The sequence below is a fragment of the Caenorhabditis elegans genome, chromosome X (genome assembly GCF_000002985.6).
Source record: "Caenorhabditis elegans chromosome X".
In the NCBI taxonomy this organism is placed as follows: domain Eukaryota; kingdom Metazoa; phylum Nematoda; class Chromadorea; order Rhabditida; family Rhabditidae; genus Caenorhabditis; species Caenorhabditis elegans.
In genome coordinates, this window is record NC_003284.9 from 13,639,750 (window position 1) to 13,654,891 (window position 15,142).

At 34.7% G+C, this 15,142-nt stretch overlaps 4 protein-coding genes and 6 non-coding genes across 11 annotated transcripts; 7 read left to right on the forward strand and 3 right to left on the reverse strand.

Moving 5' to 3' along the window:
* Positions 1-127: 127 nt before the first annotated feature.
* twk-20 (Two pore potassium channel protein sup-9) lies at positions 128-2,610 on the forward strand (the record flags this gene model as incomplete). The annotated part of the gene is made up of 12 exons (NM_077883.2): positions 128-227; positions 470-548; positions 750-862; positions 918-1,060; positions 1,109-1,153; positions 1,195-1,255; positions 1,337-1,405; positions 1,451-1,595; positions 1,643-1,723; positions 1,787-1,868; positions 2,286-2,341; positions 2,387-2,610. The coding sequence occupies 12 exons, from the start codon at positions 128-130 to the stop codon at positions 2,505-2,507; spliced, it is 1,095 nt and encodes a 364-aa protein (NP_510284.1). The 3' UTR covers positions 2,508-2,610.
* On the reverse strand, positions 2,564-7,149 carry acr-9 (AcetylCholine Receptor). The gene is made up of 13 exons (NM_077884.5): positions 6,993-7,149; positions 6,388-6,561; positions 6,178-6,338; positions 5,547-5,697; positions 5,094-5,220; positions 4,382-4,477; positions 4,245-4,337; positions 4,108-4,194; positions 3,951-4,060; positions 3,667-3,904; positions 3,108-3,209; positions 2,953-3,059; positions 2,564-2,904 (listed from the first exon to the last, which is right to left on the reverse strand). The coding sequence occupies exons 1-13, from the start codon at positions 7,017-7,019 to the stop codon at positions 2,773-2,775; spliced, it is 1,605 nt and encodes a 534-aa protein (NP_510285.2). The 5' UTR covers positions 7,020-7,149; the 3' UTR covers positions 2,564-2,772.
* Positions 4,866-5,061, forward strand: C40C9.15. The gene has a single exon (NR_072442.1). It is a non-coding gene; the product is annotated as an Unclassified non-coding RNA C40C9.15 (non-coding RNA).
* On the forward strand, positions 5,204-5,472 carry C40C9.16. The gene has a single exon (NR_072443.1). It is a non-coding gene; the product is annotated as an Unclassified non-coding RNA C40C9.16 (non-coding RNA).
* Positions 7,150-7,855: 706 nt separating the features above from the next.
* On the forward strand, positions 7,856-9,105 carry C40C9.3 (DUF19 domain-containing protein). Its single transcript, NM_001368534.4, has 3 exons — positions 7,856-8,033; positions 8,086-8,291; positions 8,382-9,105. Exons 1-3 carry the CDS (start codon positions 7,869-7,871, stop codon positions 8,419-8,421), a joined length of 411 nt encoding a protein of 136 aa, NP_001355361.1. The 5' UTR covers positions 7,856-7,868; the 3' UTR covers positions 8,422-9,105.
* Positions 9,106-11,349: 2,244 nt separating this feature from the next.
* On the forward strand, positions 11,350-12,174 carry C40C9.4 (uncharacterized protein). 2 transcript variants are annotated; one of them, NM_001368535.3, is made up of 5 exons: positions 11,350-11,540; positions 11,589-11,633; positions 11,764-11,814; positions 11,860-11,970; positions 12,015-12,173. In NM_001368535.3, the coding sequence occupies exons 1-5, from the start codon at positions 11,499-11,501 to the stop codon at positions 12,093-12,095; spliced, it is 330 nt and encodes a 109-aa protein (NP_001355468.1). In that variant the 5' UTR covers positions 11,350-11,498; the 3' UTR covers positions 12,096-12,173. The 2 variants fall into 2 exon arrangements, with proteins under 2 accessions (NP_001355468.1, NP_001355469.1); NM_001368536.3 differs by lacking the exon at positions 11,764-11,814 and having other exon boundaries at positions 12,015-12,174.
* Positions 12,175-13,975: 1,801 nt separating this feature from the next.
* C40C9.6 lies at positions 13,976-14,067 on the reverse strand. The gene has a single exon (NR_072444.1). It is a non-coding gene; the product is annotated as an Unclassified non-coding RNA C40C9.6 (non-coding RNA).
* On the forward strand, positions 13,979-14,050 carry C40C9.t1. Its single transcript has one exon. It is a non-coding gene; the product is annotated as a tRNA-Thr (tRNA).
* A 659-nt stretch (positions 14,068-14,726) lies between the features above and the next one.
* C40C9.10 lies at positions 14,727-14,869 on the reverse strand. Its single transcript, NR_072445.1, has one exon. It is a non-coding gene; the product is annotated as an Unclassified non-coding RNA C40C9.10 (non-coding RNA).
* On the forward strand, positions 14,795-14,920 carry C40C9.8. The gene has a single exon (NR_072446.1). It is a non-coding gene; the product is annotated as an Unclassified non-coding RNA C40C9.8 (non-coding RNA).
* The last annotated feature ends 222 nt before the right edge of the window (positions 14,921-15,142 follow it).

Below are 15,142 nucleotides of genomic sequence, written 5' to 3' on the forward strand. Positions count from 1 at the left end.
TTATGTTTGTCCCTTGTCTCCTATTTATTTCCTCAAGTTTTGTTTCAAGATCAATTGATTCTTTCCTTTTTTTTCAGATTTAAGCTGGATTTACATTAGGATCCAAGATTTTTAGTAGTCTTTCAAAATGCATCAAATTGACGGAAAATCTGCTAGAGCTTTGCTTTTGATTTTATCCACGTTCACATATCTTCTATTCGGCGCAATGGTTTTTGATAAACTGGAGAGTGAGTTCTAGAAAATTGTTAAATATTTCTAATCAATAAAGTGAAATTAACCTTCAAATACATATTACATATTAAATTTGTTTCAATTTTCTTAATGTAACTGTGGTTACAAATGACATTAATATCTATAATAGTTTATGTATTTTTAACAGTTTTTTGTAGGTTAAAAGTTTTAGAAAAACAACATTTTAAAATAGTAGAAATTGAATAAATAATTCAAATCTTTACTTTAACAATTTCAGGTGAAAAGGACACTTGGGTCAGAGACGAAATCGAACGGATCACAGATAGACTGAAACACAAGTACAACTTTAGTGAAAGGTGATTCTGAAATCGTGAAAATTGTAAAAAACTTTAAGATAAAATGCATTTTGTACTTACTTTCAACCATGTTAAAAAATTGTTTGCACCATAATTTAAAAATAATACCCAAGTTTAAGCAAAAGAAACTGCTATTGAGAACCATACACATTGAAAGGTTTAAAAATCAATAGCTATAATTTTAAATCAATTATTTTTCAGAGATTTGCATTTATTCGAAGCAATTGCAATCAAAAGCATACCCCAACAAGCTGGATACCAGTGGCAATTCGCTGGTGCTTTTTACTTTGCAACAGTAGTTATTACAACAGTTGGTTAGTTTTTTATTTTTTTTAAAATTCATTCCCAAACAAAACATTATGATTTTAGGTTACGGTCATTCTGCACCATCAACAAATGCGGGAAAATTATTCTGTATGATATTTGCCTTATTCGGCGTACCAATGGGTCTGATCATGTTCCAGTCCATTGGTGAGAGAGTTAACACTTTTATAGCCTATAGTTTACACAAGGTAACATATAAGAAAACCTGTTCGAATGTTCAATTTAATAACGTTCAGTTTCGAGACAGTCTCCATCAGCAAGGGTTTACATGTTTACAAGAGGTAGGTTCAGAAATAAATAAAATATACAATTTTGTTTCCAGGTCACACCTACACATCTTCTTATGGTTTCACTGACAATAGGTTTTATGGTTATCGTATCAGGTGAGCACTCATAATACAAAAGTATAACGATCCTAACGCCTAACTGACTCGTCGTAAGCTGAATACATACTGCAATTTCAGGAACCTATATGTTTCATACAATAGAGAAATGGTCGATATTTGATGCCTACTACTTCTGTATGATCACCTGTAAGTTTGCCCGTTATCAATCTTCAATCAATTATTCCATTCCAGTCTCCACAATTGGGTTCGGGGACCTTGTGCCCTTACAGCAAGTAAATGCACTACAAGATCAACCACTCTACGTATTCGCAACTATCATGTTCATATTGATAGGACTCGCTGTATTCTCCGCTTGTGTCAATTTATTAGTATTAGGGTAGGTAGCTAGTAAGAAAAATTGAGAAAAAAACATATTTACTTCAGATTCATGGCATCAAATGCGGATGAAGTTACGGCAGCACAACGAGAACCACCTAGTGCAATAGTCTTAGAGAGATTCACCAGGTAACAATTTTTAGCTGTTGAAGTTTCGTATTTTTAATTATACCTATGTTACCAAAACTTCAGAAATTCGTTGGTGGACTCACAGATTTTCAATATCCAAAAACATAGTACAGTTGGAGTGCTCCCAGGACGGCCTAGGCGAATGGTGAGTTTTTTTTTGCGGGATCCTACTACCGGAATCCTGTGAATCTTACAATTCTGAGCAACTCAAAAACCCAACAACTGAGACTTATCTATGTATAACGATCAGAAACTTTACGACATTCAGCTGAATTCTTCCGTTTTTGCCATTTTTATTTTTTCGCATATAGTTTACCTGAAACAACAAAAAAGGGCAACAAATTAAACATATTTATTTTCAAAAACGGTGATAATTAGGTCAAAAATAATTTGCGATCGCAGAGTTAAAATTGCTAAGGTTTTCCAAATTAAGGAAGGTAACATTTTTTTCAAAGATTTGAAACACCTGTTTAAGTTTTAGATTTGTTTGAAACGCTACATTGGAAGCGCTTAACTCTACATACATTATTGTTCAATACATTCTCCAAAATTGTTGTTTCAGTACTCAATTGTTCCAAACTCTACAGCCGATGTACACCTCCGACGGAGATCTACCAGGTTTTTTAAAAAACGTTTTCCAATTTATTTCATAACATTTTCCAGAAGGAGCATCCAGGACACTGTCTGCTGTGGATGTTTCAAACCAAGGCCACCAAGGCATCGGTTTTCACTTACTCGAAGGCCTACTAACATCTCACATCTGGTGGATCTTGAACTATATTAGTACGTAGTTGTTTTATTTTTCAGTTCAAATTTGTTGTTTGGTTATTTTTATTTTCATTAATTTATTTGTCTGTTTATTTGAAAAAAATTCAATATGAAGACTTGCGGGAACTTACCCGAAAACTTGAAAAACTGAAAAAAATAAGAAAAATTGCATAAACACCCTGCTGGAAAAATTGACAATTACGTGTGATCAAGGTTACTTTTTCCAAGTTTAAATTATGGAAAATTGTTTGGTTTCTTTCATAGAACCAACAAAAGAAGAACTAAGCAATTAGATGTGGAGAACTGAACATGATTCCGCAGGTGCTAACTACAATGAACACTGAAAATGTAATAAGGCAGCACCGATCAACAACCATCGCAGCAAACTTCCAGTCGTTCGCGGCTTGCTCATCCTAAACGCAAAATGCTACAACTAAATTCATGATTTCAAACTAATATACCCTTTCATCTTCTTCCATTTTCTTTCTCATTGCTCTGGTCTGCGAAGAAATGTTCTTAAGCTCCAAACACGCCTTCTGCATATACTTGTTCAATTCCGTCATGACAACTAAAAAAGGTTATAGGGTAAGGTTTTTGTGATGTTGTAGAGTCTCACCGTCTTCCACATATGATTCTGCCATAACTTTTGAGTAGGTGACTCTTGGAGTCATTTCCGAAGGAGCGACTGGCATCAAGTGATTATGTTGAACATGGAATTCTGAAAGGAAAAAATAAATGAGGTGGATTAGGAATCGGAAGTACAAAGTCACGGAATGAGAGATGAAAGGTTGAGAAATATATATTTTTTAAATCCATCTAAACTTTGATCTCGCAGTTATTAGTTTCCAATTAATTAGTAACAAATCAGTCTAAAAATATTAATGATTAGGCCGAGAAAATTTGAGTTTGAGATATTACACAATTGCCCTAATTCTGATAATTTTTAATCTCGGACGTTTTTTGAATTATCAAAACATTTTAAGGTTTTGTTCAAAATCACTTTTCCCATCTTAATCCTATTTTATAAATACAACGAGAGTGAAGAATGTTGGTTTTTCAAACCCAAATTTAACATTTTTAACACTTATTTATTCTAAAACAGAATTAAAACCACTTGACAGTTTGGAATTTGTGCATGAGCCATATTGAAAATGTTCACCTCTCACGAAACTAACCATATTCAAAATCTATAGTCTGCTGTCTCCCCAGCTTGATATTCTTCATCAATGAAAGCCCTTCAGATGGATGCACCGAATCTGTCGGTTTTCCAGGCCCAACACCATTCTTAATAGAGCCCTGTTTTGCTTTCTCTTCAGCTTTCTCTGCTTTAAGGTGTGTACAATTGAAAATTGTTTTTCCAGGTCGTCTCATCAACAGTAACCATGGAAGCCAAATGAGAAGAAGCTCGCGGAGCTGAAACTTTTGATTTTAGGTGGTCGTTTTTTATGAGAAAACTGACAAATGGGCTCATTTCATGAGTTTCTGGCTTACGATTATGGAGGTTGAGGACTAGAACTGTGAATACTACGGAAGCTGACACTACCAACATACAGCATGAGAAAAATGCTCCTAAAAAATTTAAGAATGAAAATAATAACCTGAAAAAATGATCAAACCAATTAGTGGTACAGCTTCTGATGTTGGCGGTGTCATGTCTGCTACCATACTCAAGAAGAAACAGACCGAAAGGAGAATCGTGATTTCTGGAAGTTCAATTAGATAATATAATAATTTTTCCCATAGAGGCAGGTACCTAACGTAATTTTTTCACCAGCATCCGGAGGTAGTGTAAAGCCTAAAACTGTCATAAGTGATATGAGGAAGGATGGGATGATGAGGTTTAAGCCTGAAATTATCTATTGAAACCTTAGAGACTATGCTTATAAGTACCGTAGTACAACGTTCTTCTCTGGATGATAAGATAGAAAAAGAGAGATGGATATGGTTGTTCGTCGAAAATGTTTGTTTCATGGCGGGCTGGAACAGCTGCAAAGGAAGATATGTATTTGGTGTAAATTTATTTGTTATCCCATTTAATACATATAATTGAAATTTAAAGTTTTGTCAGAATACTACATGACACGTAGGCAGACTACACCTTGGATCTCTTATTTTGTTGATATTTTACATTAATTGGACATTTTTGTTTCTTACAATATTCGCAAAAAAGTTTCAGATAGACAACTTTTCAATCTCAAAATACTGTGAGCAGACCGCGTTGGCAATATACAAATCTCTCTTGTAGCCATGAAATAAGTTGCTACCACAAACTGTCTATAACTAATACGCAGCAAAAAGTTAATACTTGGCCCAAGTAATAGCATTCTTCATGGCACTGAAAATTTATGTATTTTGCCATATCCCCAATACTTTGTGGATACGTCACCAAATTTGTCATTTTTTGCGTGAATTAGATTTAAACTTATTCACATGAACTACAATTCCTACAATCCCACGGATCAATTCAAAATTTAGTCTTGTATGCACGACTAATAGAGGAAATATAGTATTTCAAATAGTTACTAATTTTTATTTCTTCCAGCAGTTAGAAATTTTTCAGTCATTATTTCTTCAATTTCAAATGTAAACTTCTTCTCCATACCTAACAAATTCCATTCACCATTCTGCACATAATACTGCACATCAATTCCTTCATCAGATATGTTTTTCCCCTCGGGACCATTGATTCTCAAGTCGATGAAGTTTCCACTATATGTCCAGGAGCCAAACTGCAAAAGAAGGAAAAAAGATTAGTGAACCATCCGCCTCTAGTTCTCATTCATTATATTCCTAAGAAGTAAACAATCACTTTTCGCAGTTTGATATTCTTGAGTGGAATAGAAAGAGGAGTGGAGAAAAAAGAGTATTCTTTTCCCAGTTTCGACCCAAGATTAGTAGATGTAGTTTTACGATAAAACGTTTACTCGCCTTTTTGGATTATACTCCCTCTCACTTTCCCGTAGGAAGAAAATATTATACTAAAAATATAATAATACATCACAAAACGTATATTTTTCCTTAAATTCAATTCAAAAACTTGGAGGTCCTTCCTTACCTTCAGATGACATATTTGGTCGTCGAATGGAAAATAGGTGATATCAATTTTGCAAGACAGCTTGAGTATTCCCGGGGGCACCTGGAGCACATCGCCCGTGTAGCTCACAACGTAGTTCACCGGATATGTTGAGTCGAAATTTTCGTCAGCACTGGAAAATATTGTTTATTTTAGTGAGCGGCGCTGAAGTTTGTATTGTCTAGAAAATAAATTAAATGTACTCCTAATGATATATAAAACAATAGAATTCGTCAGGCTATTACATTGTTTTAGTCCGAAAATTTTTTTTATAAGTAAAAGTTTAATGACTAAAGTTAAAGTACGCAGCCGACACCGATCCATGTCGGCTATATGTATTTTCACTTTGCCGTAAAAAACATAAAAGTTCCATAAAAAGTATATTAGGAAATAGAAATCAGCATATGATCTAAACCTACATGCCCTTTCCGGAAACTTTTCTGAAGATTTCATGCTTTGATTGTTGCATTTCAGAGCCTAAAGGTCAAAAACATTCGTTTTTTAAAGATATAGTTTTTTAGTTCCTTGTGAATCAAAAAGTGTTATTTGTAATCATTGAAGAATCTTGAAGAAGATGAAGAAGATGAAGAATCGTTTCAAAGAACTTTCTTACCTATTATACAGTAACACATCAGGTTTCCAAATAGCATTTGCATTTCCAGGTATTCGAATGTCTTTTATCCCGCCATACTCACTGGGATCCCACTTCAATTTGTAATCTGTCCATTGGTACTCAATCCAAGCGACTAAAGTTATAACTTGATTTTTCTCGTCCTGAAATTTAGTATTTGAATTTTTTAGGAAACCGAAAGGTTTTTCTTACAACATCTAAAATTTGTTGTAAATAAATTTTCACAGAAACAACTAAAGGTTCTGATGCATTCGCCACAGGTCTTTCATATGGATCGTAGTTGTGTCGTAGATCTGCTAAAAGTCGATATTCGTCTGCACTACTATGGACTTCTGTGAGTAAATGAAAGAGCACACAGTGAAGAGCCTGGAAATGAAACGAATATAAAACTCGTGTAGTATGTTTTCGAAACTTAAGAAGCTTCAATCTTATTTGTTACCGTACTATGTTTATTATTATCTTATCCCATTATATTTTCGATCAGTTATTTTGAGTGAATTTTAAGGGGTTTAACCTTTTAATTTCAGGAGTTTCACTTTGAAATTCGCTATTGCTTGTTCAGAAAAGTTATTTCGAAAAATAATTTGTGCCTGGCAAAAAATTAAGATTATGTAATAGGCAACACTAATGCATTGGTCATACTCTCTGGGACTGCAGTCTGATTCTCAATTAGTAATAATAATAATAAATCAAAAAGAAACTATCACAGAAAATAAAAACAAACTCGAAACTAAGAAACTACTGGACTGCCAAGTAAGCTACTAATTCCCTCAAAAACGTAACTCTAAAAAACTTACAGTTAATCTCAGCACCGGTGAAATCATAAGTACATGTCCTCGCGGTGGGAACGTGTCGCACCAACGAACGAAACCTTTTTGCGGGAGCACTGGTCAATGTGGTGCGACGGAAAACTGCTCCGTGGGGAGTTTTAACGGACTCTGCGCACTCCAACTCCCATCATCAATTGCTTCATTGTGGGCGGCGCCGCAGAGACTGAAGATGTCCTTGTCCATTTTGAGCCCCCCGTTTTTAGCGCTCGCGAAAAGAAAAGCAAATAACGAACTCGTTCTCATTACAACGAAGCACCGGCAAATTGAAAGAGTCCTCACTTATTCGGATGATTACATTCTACTTTAGGCCATCCCCCCCAAGAGATTGCACTACCTCCATGATTGTTTCAAGTGTATATACACTGGCACTGAACAAGTGCGGCATTTGAATGGAACATGATGATGGAACCATAGTCCAGTGCTTGTTTTACACAATAGAGTCTAGAACTTAAAGATGAGGCCGGCGTGGGGCTCACATTTTGCGCCTCACTCAACTGGGAGCCTTATTGGAAACAAAATAAATTTATCAGAAATGATTTGCTATCTTCATATAAAAAGTTCATAAAAGTGCCTCATATTTTAAAGTTTTGCTTGCGCTTTTACTACATTGTATTGGTCGCACTTGATATTGATTTTTGGTGTTTTTGAACAAAAGTGTGCTCAAAACGTGTTGTAAACGTATATAATACAATGATTCAGGAAAACATACATGAATCACAGTGAATAAAACCATAGTTTCCATTTTGGAAGCTAAAAACAATCGTATCATGTTTTCGCTCAATTCATAGTCAACACCATTATAAAAATGATCCTGAACCTTCGAAAAAGTCACATTGTTAAACGATGTTCAATTCTGTTGTGTTTTTAACTATTCTGGCGTACGCTATTGCCGATTCCTCATATTTTGGACCTGGTTTATCAAATCAAGTCGAAAAAATATTTTTCAATAGCAACCCTTCATCAGAATGCGTTGATGACGGCAAACTCTTCAAGCAATGTTTCGGAGATGTGAGTGAATTTATACATTCGTTGTAATTATGTTTATTGTATGAATTTTCAGAAAAGCATACCTCAGTTTGCAGACGTAGTTGGCACGCTAACAACTGAATGGCTAGATTCTTCAATTTTTGTCGATGAAACACGCGCCGCTTCGAAATGCATTAGAACGCCAACATGTAACAAGATCAAACTTGCAAAGTATCTTATGGATTTAATTGTTTATAGAGGTAACAAATTCTTAGCCCAGGACTCGACTGTTTCAATAAGGCAAGTTGTTGAGGTTTCTAAGAAACCCAAAAAAATGCATGTTGATTTGAAAACTTTAATCAACTTCTTCAGTTTACTTCTCATTTTCAGAATGAAATACTGGCTGCCACATTTGGGTGCTCAATGGTAGACTTCAGTGGGCCAGAGTTTAATGAAAAGTACTCTAGATGCATTACAAGTTTTCAAAAATGTGATGAAAATGCTCAAAAGACAAGAGTCTTAAAAGCTGTTATGGTATTCAACGAGCTACTTCAAATCGCCATAATCACGGCCTCTCTTCATTTCAAAAAATAAATCAAATTGACGTGATGAACTTTCTCTGCGTCTCTCATGGGCGAGAGAGTGAGCTTTTTGAGCCGAATTTGTACTGAAAACGGTAAAATAGGCCGGAAACGGCTGATAGTGAACAAAATCTAATAAAAATTTACTAACTGCCTGATCAAACACATAGAAATTATATGAAAAAAGGGCAAAATTGTAAATCACCTATGAATACGCCCACATGTGAAAGTTCAAAATTAGTGATTTTCCAGACAAAACTGATTAAAGCCGGCGATTCGCTGATAAATCTTTAAGTTTTTTATTAATATATTGTCAATTAAGACTAAGTGTATCTATTTTTATGCAAATATCTAGGTTAGTGATGTTCACGACGCCGGCAGACGGAAAAACAAAAGGCTACCTCGAAAAATGGATTTTTTCGAGACCTCTAGTGATCCTTGAAAAGAGAAATTTGAAAATTGAAAGCCACCATTTTGTAGATAATTTTTTTCTGATTATTTTCTGTTTTTGATGAAGGTTTTTTGATGAAAATTGACGTCGGCATCTTCAAAACAAGAATTAGGCCTGAAAACTCCAAAAATCGTTAAAAAACGACAATTTTTGGCGGGTTTTTTAATTTTACGAGACGCACCAAGACATAATCAAAAATTCAACCTCACCAAAAGTTGCAAAATTCTCTAAGGAAGAGATTAAGATGTCAATCACCTGATTTGATCAAAAACTGATTGAGTAACTTCAGTTTTAAGACAATGCGATTGTAATTTTTGGACAACCGCAAGCATAATAGTTGATGTGAACGCTTTTGAAAACATATAACTCGGTAACCAGAAAAGCTATCAAGAAACTTTGAACTACAAAAATAATCTTGATAACACAAGAAACATTTTCTATGTTCATAATACTTGGCTATTCTCACAAAATACATAGTTTAAGCTATGTAAAGATTCAATGCTTTGAAAAACTTTGATAGAGATACCACGAAGGTATTCGAAATTATCCGTTTGCACAATCAACTCAAAGAAGCAAAAATAACAAAGTCTGGATTAATACCGTCTGATACCTTTTTCATATGTCACTTTTTGTTTTTCCCGTACGGGATCCCGTCTTTACAGTCGACAACCGACTGAAACCGAGGCCACCAATGAATAACTCAGGTTGTGAACCTGCCGGTAAAGTCTCATCAGTTTTCCATCAGTGTACGACAAAAAAACATACCGTATTTCCTCTATTAGTCTTGCACCCCTATTAGTATTGCACCCGTACGGACCAATCGAAAATCAGTCATGCGGACTCTATTAGTCTTGCACCCTACGGGTCAATTGAAAATTAGTCTTGCATTCAAGACTAATAGAGGAAATACGGTAATTGGGTACGATAGGAATACGGTTGGTTTATAAGTTATGTAAGTTTCTACAAATGTAACTACTTCAGTTTCTCTGTACCAAACTTTGAAGAATTTTTTATTACTTTAAAGATCACTGAAATAGTGAGCCGTTGTCTACGAGATCAAATATGTCCGAAAATTACCATTTGGTATCGGTCCTAACAAATCAGTATTTATACCAAAGTTGTTTCTTCGTCAATATTTTGAATTTAATTTAAAAACACATATATTATTCAATTTTCAATCTCACGTGAGAGAGTGTGAGAGAAAAAGAGGAATTTTGAAATAAATGAAATTGAGAGAGGCCGTGCATAATGACAAGAGAATCAATTGAGTCTGGAGACTTGGACTATATAAACAGCTTTGAGAAGAACATCGATTCAAAAATACTCGATGCAATTGTTTATTAATACAAAAATAAAGTTTTTCAACGGTATAAACATCAGAAAATATGACACAATTTGTTACAGCTAATTAAAAAACTGAAGAAAAAAGGAAGATAACTTACTATCAGATAAACCATGTGACTGCGTTGTGCTCCTGTGCAGTGAATTCGCATTGTTGCCAAGTTTGCACAGATATTATCGAAAAAATGCGATCGCACAAGTTTCTCATAATTTGTGTTTGATCTACCTGTTGAACTTGACCCGCCCCCAATCTTGTTGCCGTTGTTATTTTGTTGTGGCTGTCTTGTCGAAGGAATGGGCGGAGTCAAGTTCAACAGGTAGATCAAAAATAAATTGTGAGAAATTTGTGCGATCGTATTTTTTTCGATAATATGTATATGAAACATGCCGGTGTTCGGGAAAAAATTAAGATCCCTATTTATAAGTACCCTGACGTATCAGTTTTCAAGTTGCTTTAATGTATGAATTTCCGATAAAATCTGAACACACTTTTTTATCTTCCGGGAAAATCGGAGAATTTCAAGAATTTCCTAGAAACTTCTAAAAACGATGGAGATTTCTGAAAGTTTTGGGAATATCTGGAAAAAATAGAAAAAACTTCTGGCAGCTCCTGGAAAAATATCGAAAGCTTGCAAATTGATATTGAAATTCTGAGAAACTAAACTTGACAGTTTTTCAATAAATATTTTTCAACGTCTTTGCTTATAATTTCAATTAACTGTTCAAATTCCCTGAAAAAACTTTTCAGATCCTTATCTACTTCCCATAAAATGGCAAACAAAGCGATATCTACCCATCTTCGTATAAATGCAGCAATAGTTTTTTCAATTCTCAACTATTTATTTTTGTATAACAATTGTGATATATGTAGCGAGCTCACATTTGGTGGGATACAGCTGTGAACTTTTTTACAAGCTTGTGGCACTGTCCATTTACGATTTTCACTCAATTATTATTTTCACCGGAACTAAAAAAACACATTTCCAGCTGTGAGATTCATCGTTCTCGCCATTTAACTGTTCTCCGTTTCTCCGTCATTGGCCGATTCAATGGTTTTTTCTGCCCGAAATTTTGTTTCCCAGAAATTTTAATCGATTTTTTGAAAGCCATATTTAATAAGCAGTCTGTGCCGAAATGCCGCCATTCTTCACTGAAAAGCTGCAGGGTTCAGTTGAGGTATAATATGATATGCCTTGTAACTTCTTGTTGATATGTAATTTCTAGGAACTTCAAAATCAGGAAAATGAGGAATTGACTATTGAACAGAAGGTAGGTAAAGTTACAAATGGGATTCTGATAAAATAACCAATAAGTGTCAAAAACCCCAAGATGGAATGAATTTTAATGTTCCCCAGATTTGATAATTCCCGTAAAATTAACCATGTTTTGAAATTTTCAGCTTGCCATCAAAAAAACCAGGGTCAGTCTTAACAGAGTAATTGCAAAAATGGTACTTCACTTTTCAAATATTAAAAAAAGCTAGTTTTTATTACAGAAAAAAGCTGGAGTTGATCAAAATTACTTCGAAGACATTGTAAACAAAATTCAAGATATCAATAAATTAATTGACAAATGTCTCGAAATCAATCGGAAGGAATATTTCGAAGTAATTTCTGTCTTGTAATTCAATTTGATGTTATTGTTATTCAGAGTCAAGAATGTCAGTACACAAAATCACTTTGCTCTATCCGAGATGGGATGAAAATGATTTTAAGGTCACATGCAATTTAAATTGTTATTTTCTCTAGATGTTATCTGAAAATGTCTTGAATTTTAAACGAATAAAAATGGAACACACTGTGAGAGTGTGTACTACTACCAAATCCTTCTCTTAATTTTTTTTCCGACTGCCACTGCCCATCTTGATTTTTCTCGTTTTTTTTTTCAACGTTTCTTTTCTTCCTTTGATACTATTTGTAATGCGCGAAGCTTTTCCTTTTGTGCTATTGTGTTCATACAGCTAAGAGAAATTGGATAGGTTTGCCAAGAAAGAAATTAGATGTGCACAATGTAAAAAAAAAGTGTGCCATGTACACGTGTGTCTACCAGATATCGGTGTCGATTTCCAAGGTGATGATTCTTGACCAGGCTTTTGATTCGACAGAAAACTGGCATTTGTCTCTATTTTGTATTTTTAAACGAAATAGCGCAAGAATTGCTTTTTGATTTTAAAAGGTCTGTAAATTAAAAAAAAACTCACATTAATTTTTCAAGTTTACAAATGATATATATCATTCCCAACAAGATGTACTTTTGAACTTTTTTCACACTGGAACTTTACATTTTTTGTGAACTTTGTTTGGTTGTGTTATTTTAAACATTTCGAACATTTTAAAAACTGTAACTTAAAGCTCCTCCCGGTGTTATCTTTGATAAAATATTTTCTAATTTTTTTTTTGAAAATCTAGATAACATTTCCGGTCTTAAAATATCTCTAACTAAGTCACTAAGCAAGTTTCAAGTTTTTTTATTTTCTCAAATGTCCAAGTTATGTGAAATTTTGTCAATTTTTGGAGTACCCCAGTGTTGTTACTCACTTAAAAAAATTTTTTTAAATAGTTTTTTCGGGCGGCCGACAATTTTCGAGTTTGGCCACTCACTATGCTTGATCATATAATTTGATAATTAGTGGCTAAACTCGGAAATTGTCGGCCGCCGTCAAGAACTACCTTCGGAAAATGCTCAAAATTCCAAAAACGGGCGCCAAAAATGCCAGCCCTAATCTTATTCAATAATCATCTGACATCATGTTTCTTTCAGCTACATAAACTTTTTTGATAAGACTTTTGAGATCGCAGAAATTCAAATGTCCGTTTCCTATGTTAGATACCCTTTTAATTATATTTCTTACTATCAGTTAGAACCTACATTTTTGGACATTTTCATGTTTCGTTTACCTGCTAAAAGTAAGAACCTCATTTTGGATGTTTTGTAAGCAGAAAGCATTATCAGTCTGGTTGTATTCAATTATTCTTGCTTCTCTAATCCCAATCATTCATGATTTGTATTTTTTCATGCCACATAGACGTGTGCGTGCGCAATATGTGGGTCGTATTACAAGCCGATGCAGCAGCGGTAATACCTGAGAAGAAAAAAGAAAATGAAGGCAGATAGAGGGGGGGGGGGGGAGGAAGTGAAGGTGCGTAGTATATATTTTGTTTGCGTTTGTTTTCTTTTTACGCTGCTTTTTGATTCTAGAAGTAGTGAAACACACGCATGGAATTGGAAATGAGAATCGGGTTTCATATCAAAATAACCTATGTTTCTTTTATGATGCATTCTGATTTGTATTCCATGTTTATTTAGTTATGACTTTTCACGCTAGCTGGCTTCTGTGACCAAGTGGTAACTGCAGTAGTACAGTACTTTCTTAGAACATTTTAAAAAAGGTTTGAAACACCAATAATCATCAACAGCAAATTTTATTAAAGAAGTGTACAAGAATGCCTTCTTCCTGCCAGCTTGAGCAGAAGAAGCGACACGTTGGCTCAAAGTAAATACCTAGTTTTACAAATTGAAAAACCATTTATTTCGAAATCCCTCTCCCTTTCTCTCCTGCCCTCCACAATATACCAAAACCGTCTTCTCTCGCGTGCGATACGCTCCTGACCGTCGCCCTTATAGCTCAGTGGTAGAGCGTTGGTCTTGTAAACCAAAGGTCCGTAGTTCAATCCTGCGTGGGGGCAAGTCTTTTGTTTTCGAGTGTGGTTTTTTTTGGCACTATCACATTTTTCAGATTTTGATACATAGAAGAATATTGTTTTTAACTATTAAAAATACAGTTTTTTCATCATTTGCTTTGAGACACTAACAAATTTGATCAAATTTCATTGGTGGCATTGGTGGCACTTTGCATAGTCAAATCAAAAATCCATAGTTTACTCAAGTAATATTATGAAATTTCAAATTTCAGTTGTTTTCTTCAAGTTGGTACTTTAATTTCCTCGCACCATATCGCTGATCATCTATGTGTATACTTGACAGTTATAAATCACTGATATTCAACCAAAAAAAAAAACCAATAACACATGTCCTTTTTTTTATTAATCTTAACGGTTTAACTGTATAAATAATTTCTAAAATTATCGTTTCTCACTATCAGACATTTTTCCAATTTCATATCCTCCATTTCAATTTTCGCGCCGTTCACTTTTTCAAATGTTTCTAAAACGAGCTCATTCAATGCACTCGAACCGTGAAAAAATTGGCTAAAAACTGGTAGCAGAACTTCAAATATAGCTCCAATGACATATTGACATTCCCTTGGTATCCAGAAAGTTCAACAGTGAGAGACAGAGTATTAATCCAATATTAGTTACCGACTAGCACTCATCATACAAACAAAAGCAGAAACAGAGAAAAAGAGCGGTAGTTTGTAGTTGGAGTTTTCATGCTCAGAAGTTAGAGTTCATGAGACAAGTTCCATGACCCCGCGCACGCAAGAAGAGCATTGTTTACCCACAATTTTTGCCATCATCTTGCCATTGTAGACAACCGGATTGACGCCCAGGGAGGGGGGGGGGGGGAAGGGAGGGATCACCTCACGTGGAAAAAAGTCGCTTCTTTTCCACTTGTTATACCGCTTTTACTCTTGGCGGGAGGGGGAATGAATGGTGTTACCACTTGGCTTTACCGCTTTTTAATTTCTTTTGTAATCTGATTTATCTTCTCGACTTTCCGATAAAAGTTTGTATGTTTCGATTTTGTGCAGTTTGGCAATACTGGCTCCTAAAGCTCACACTACTTTTTTCTAAATTTACATTTAGCTTTAATGTTTT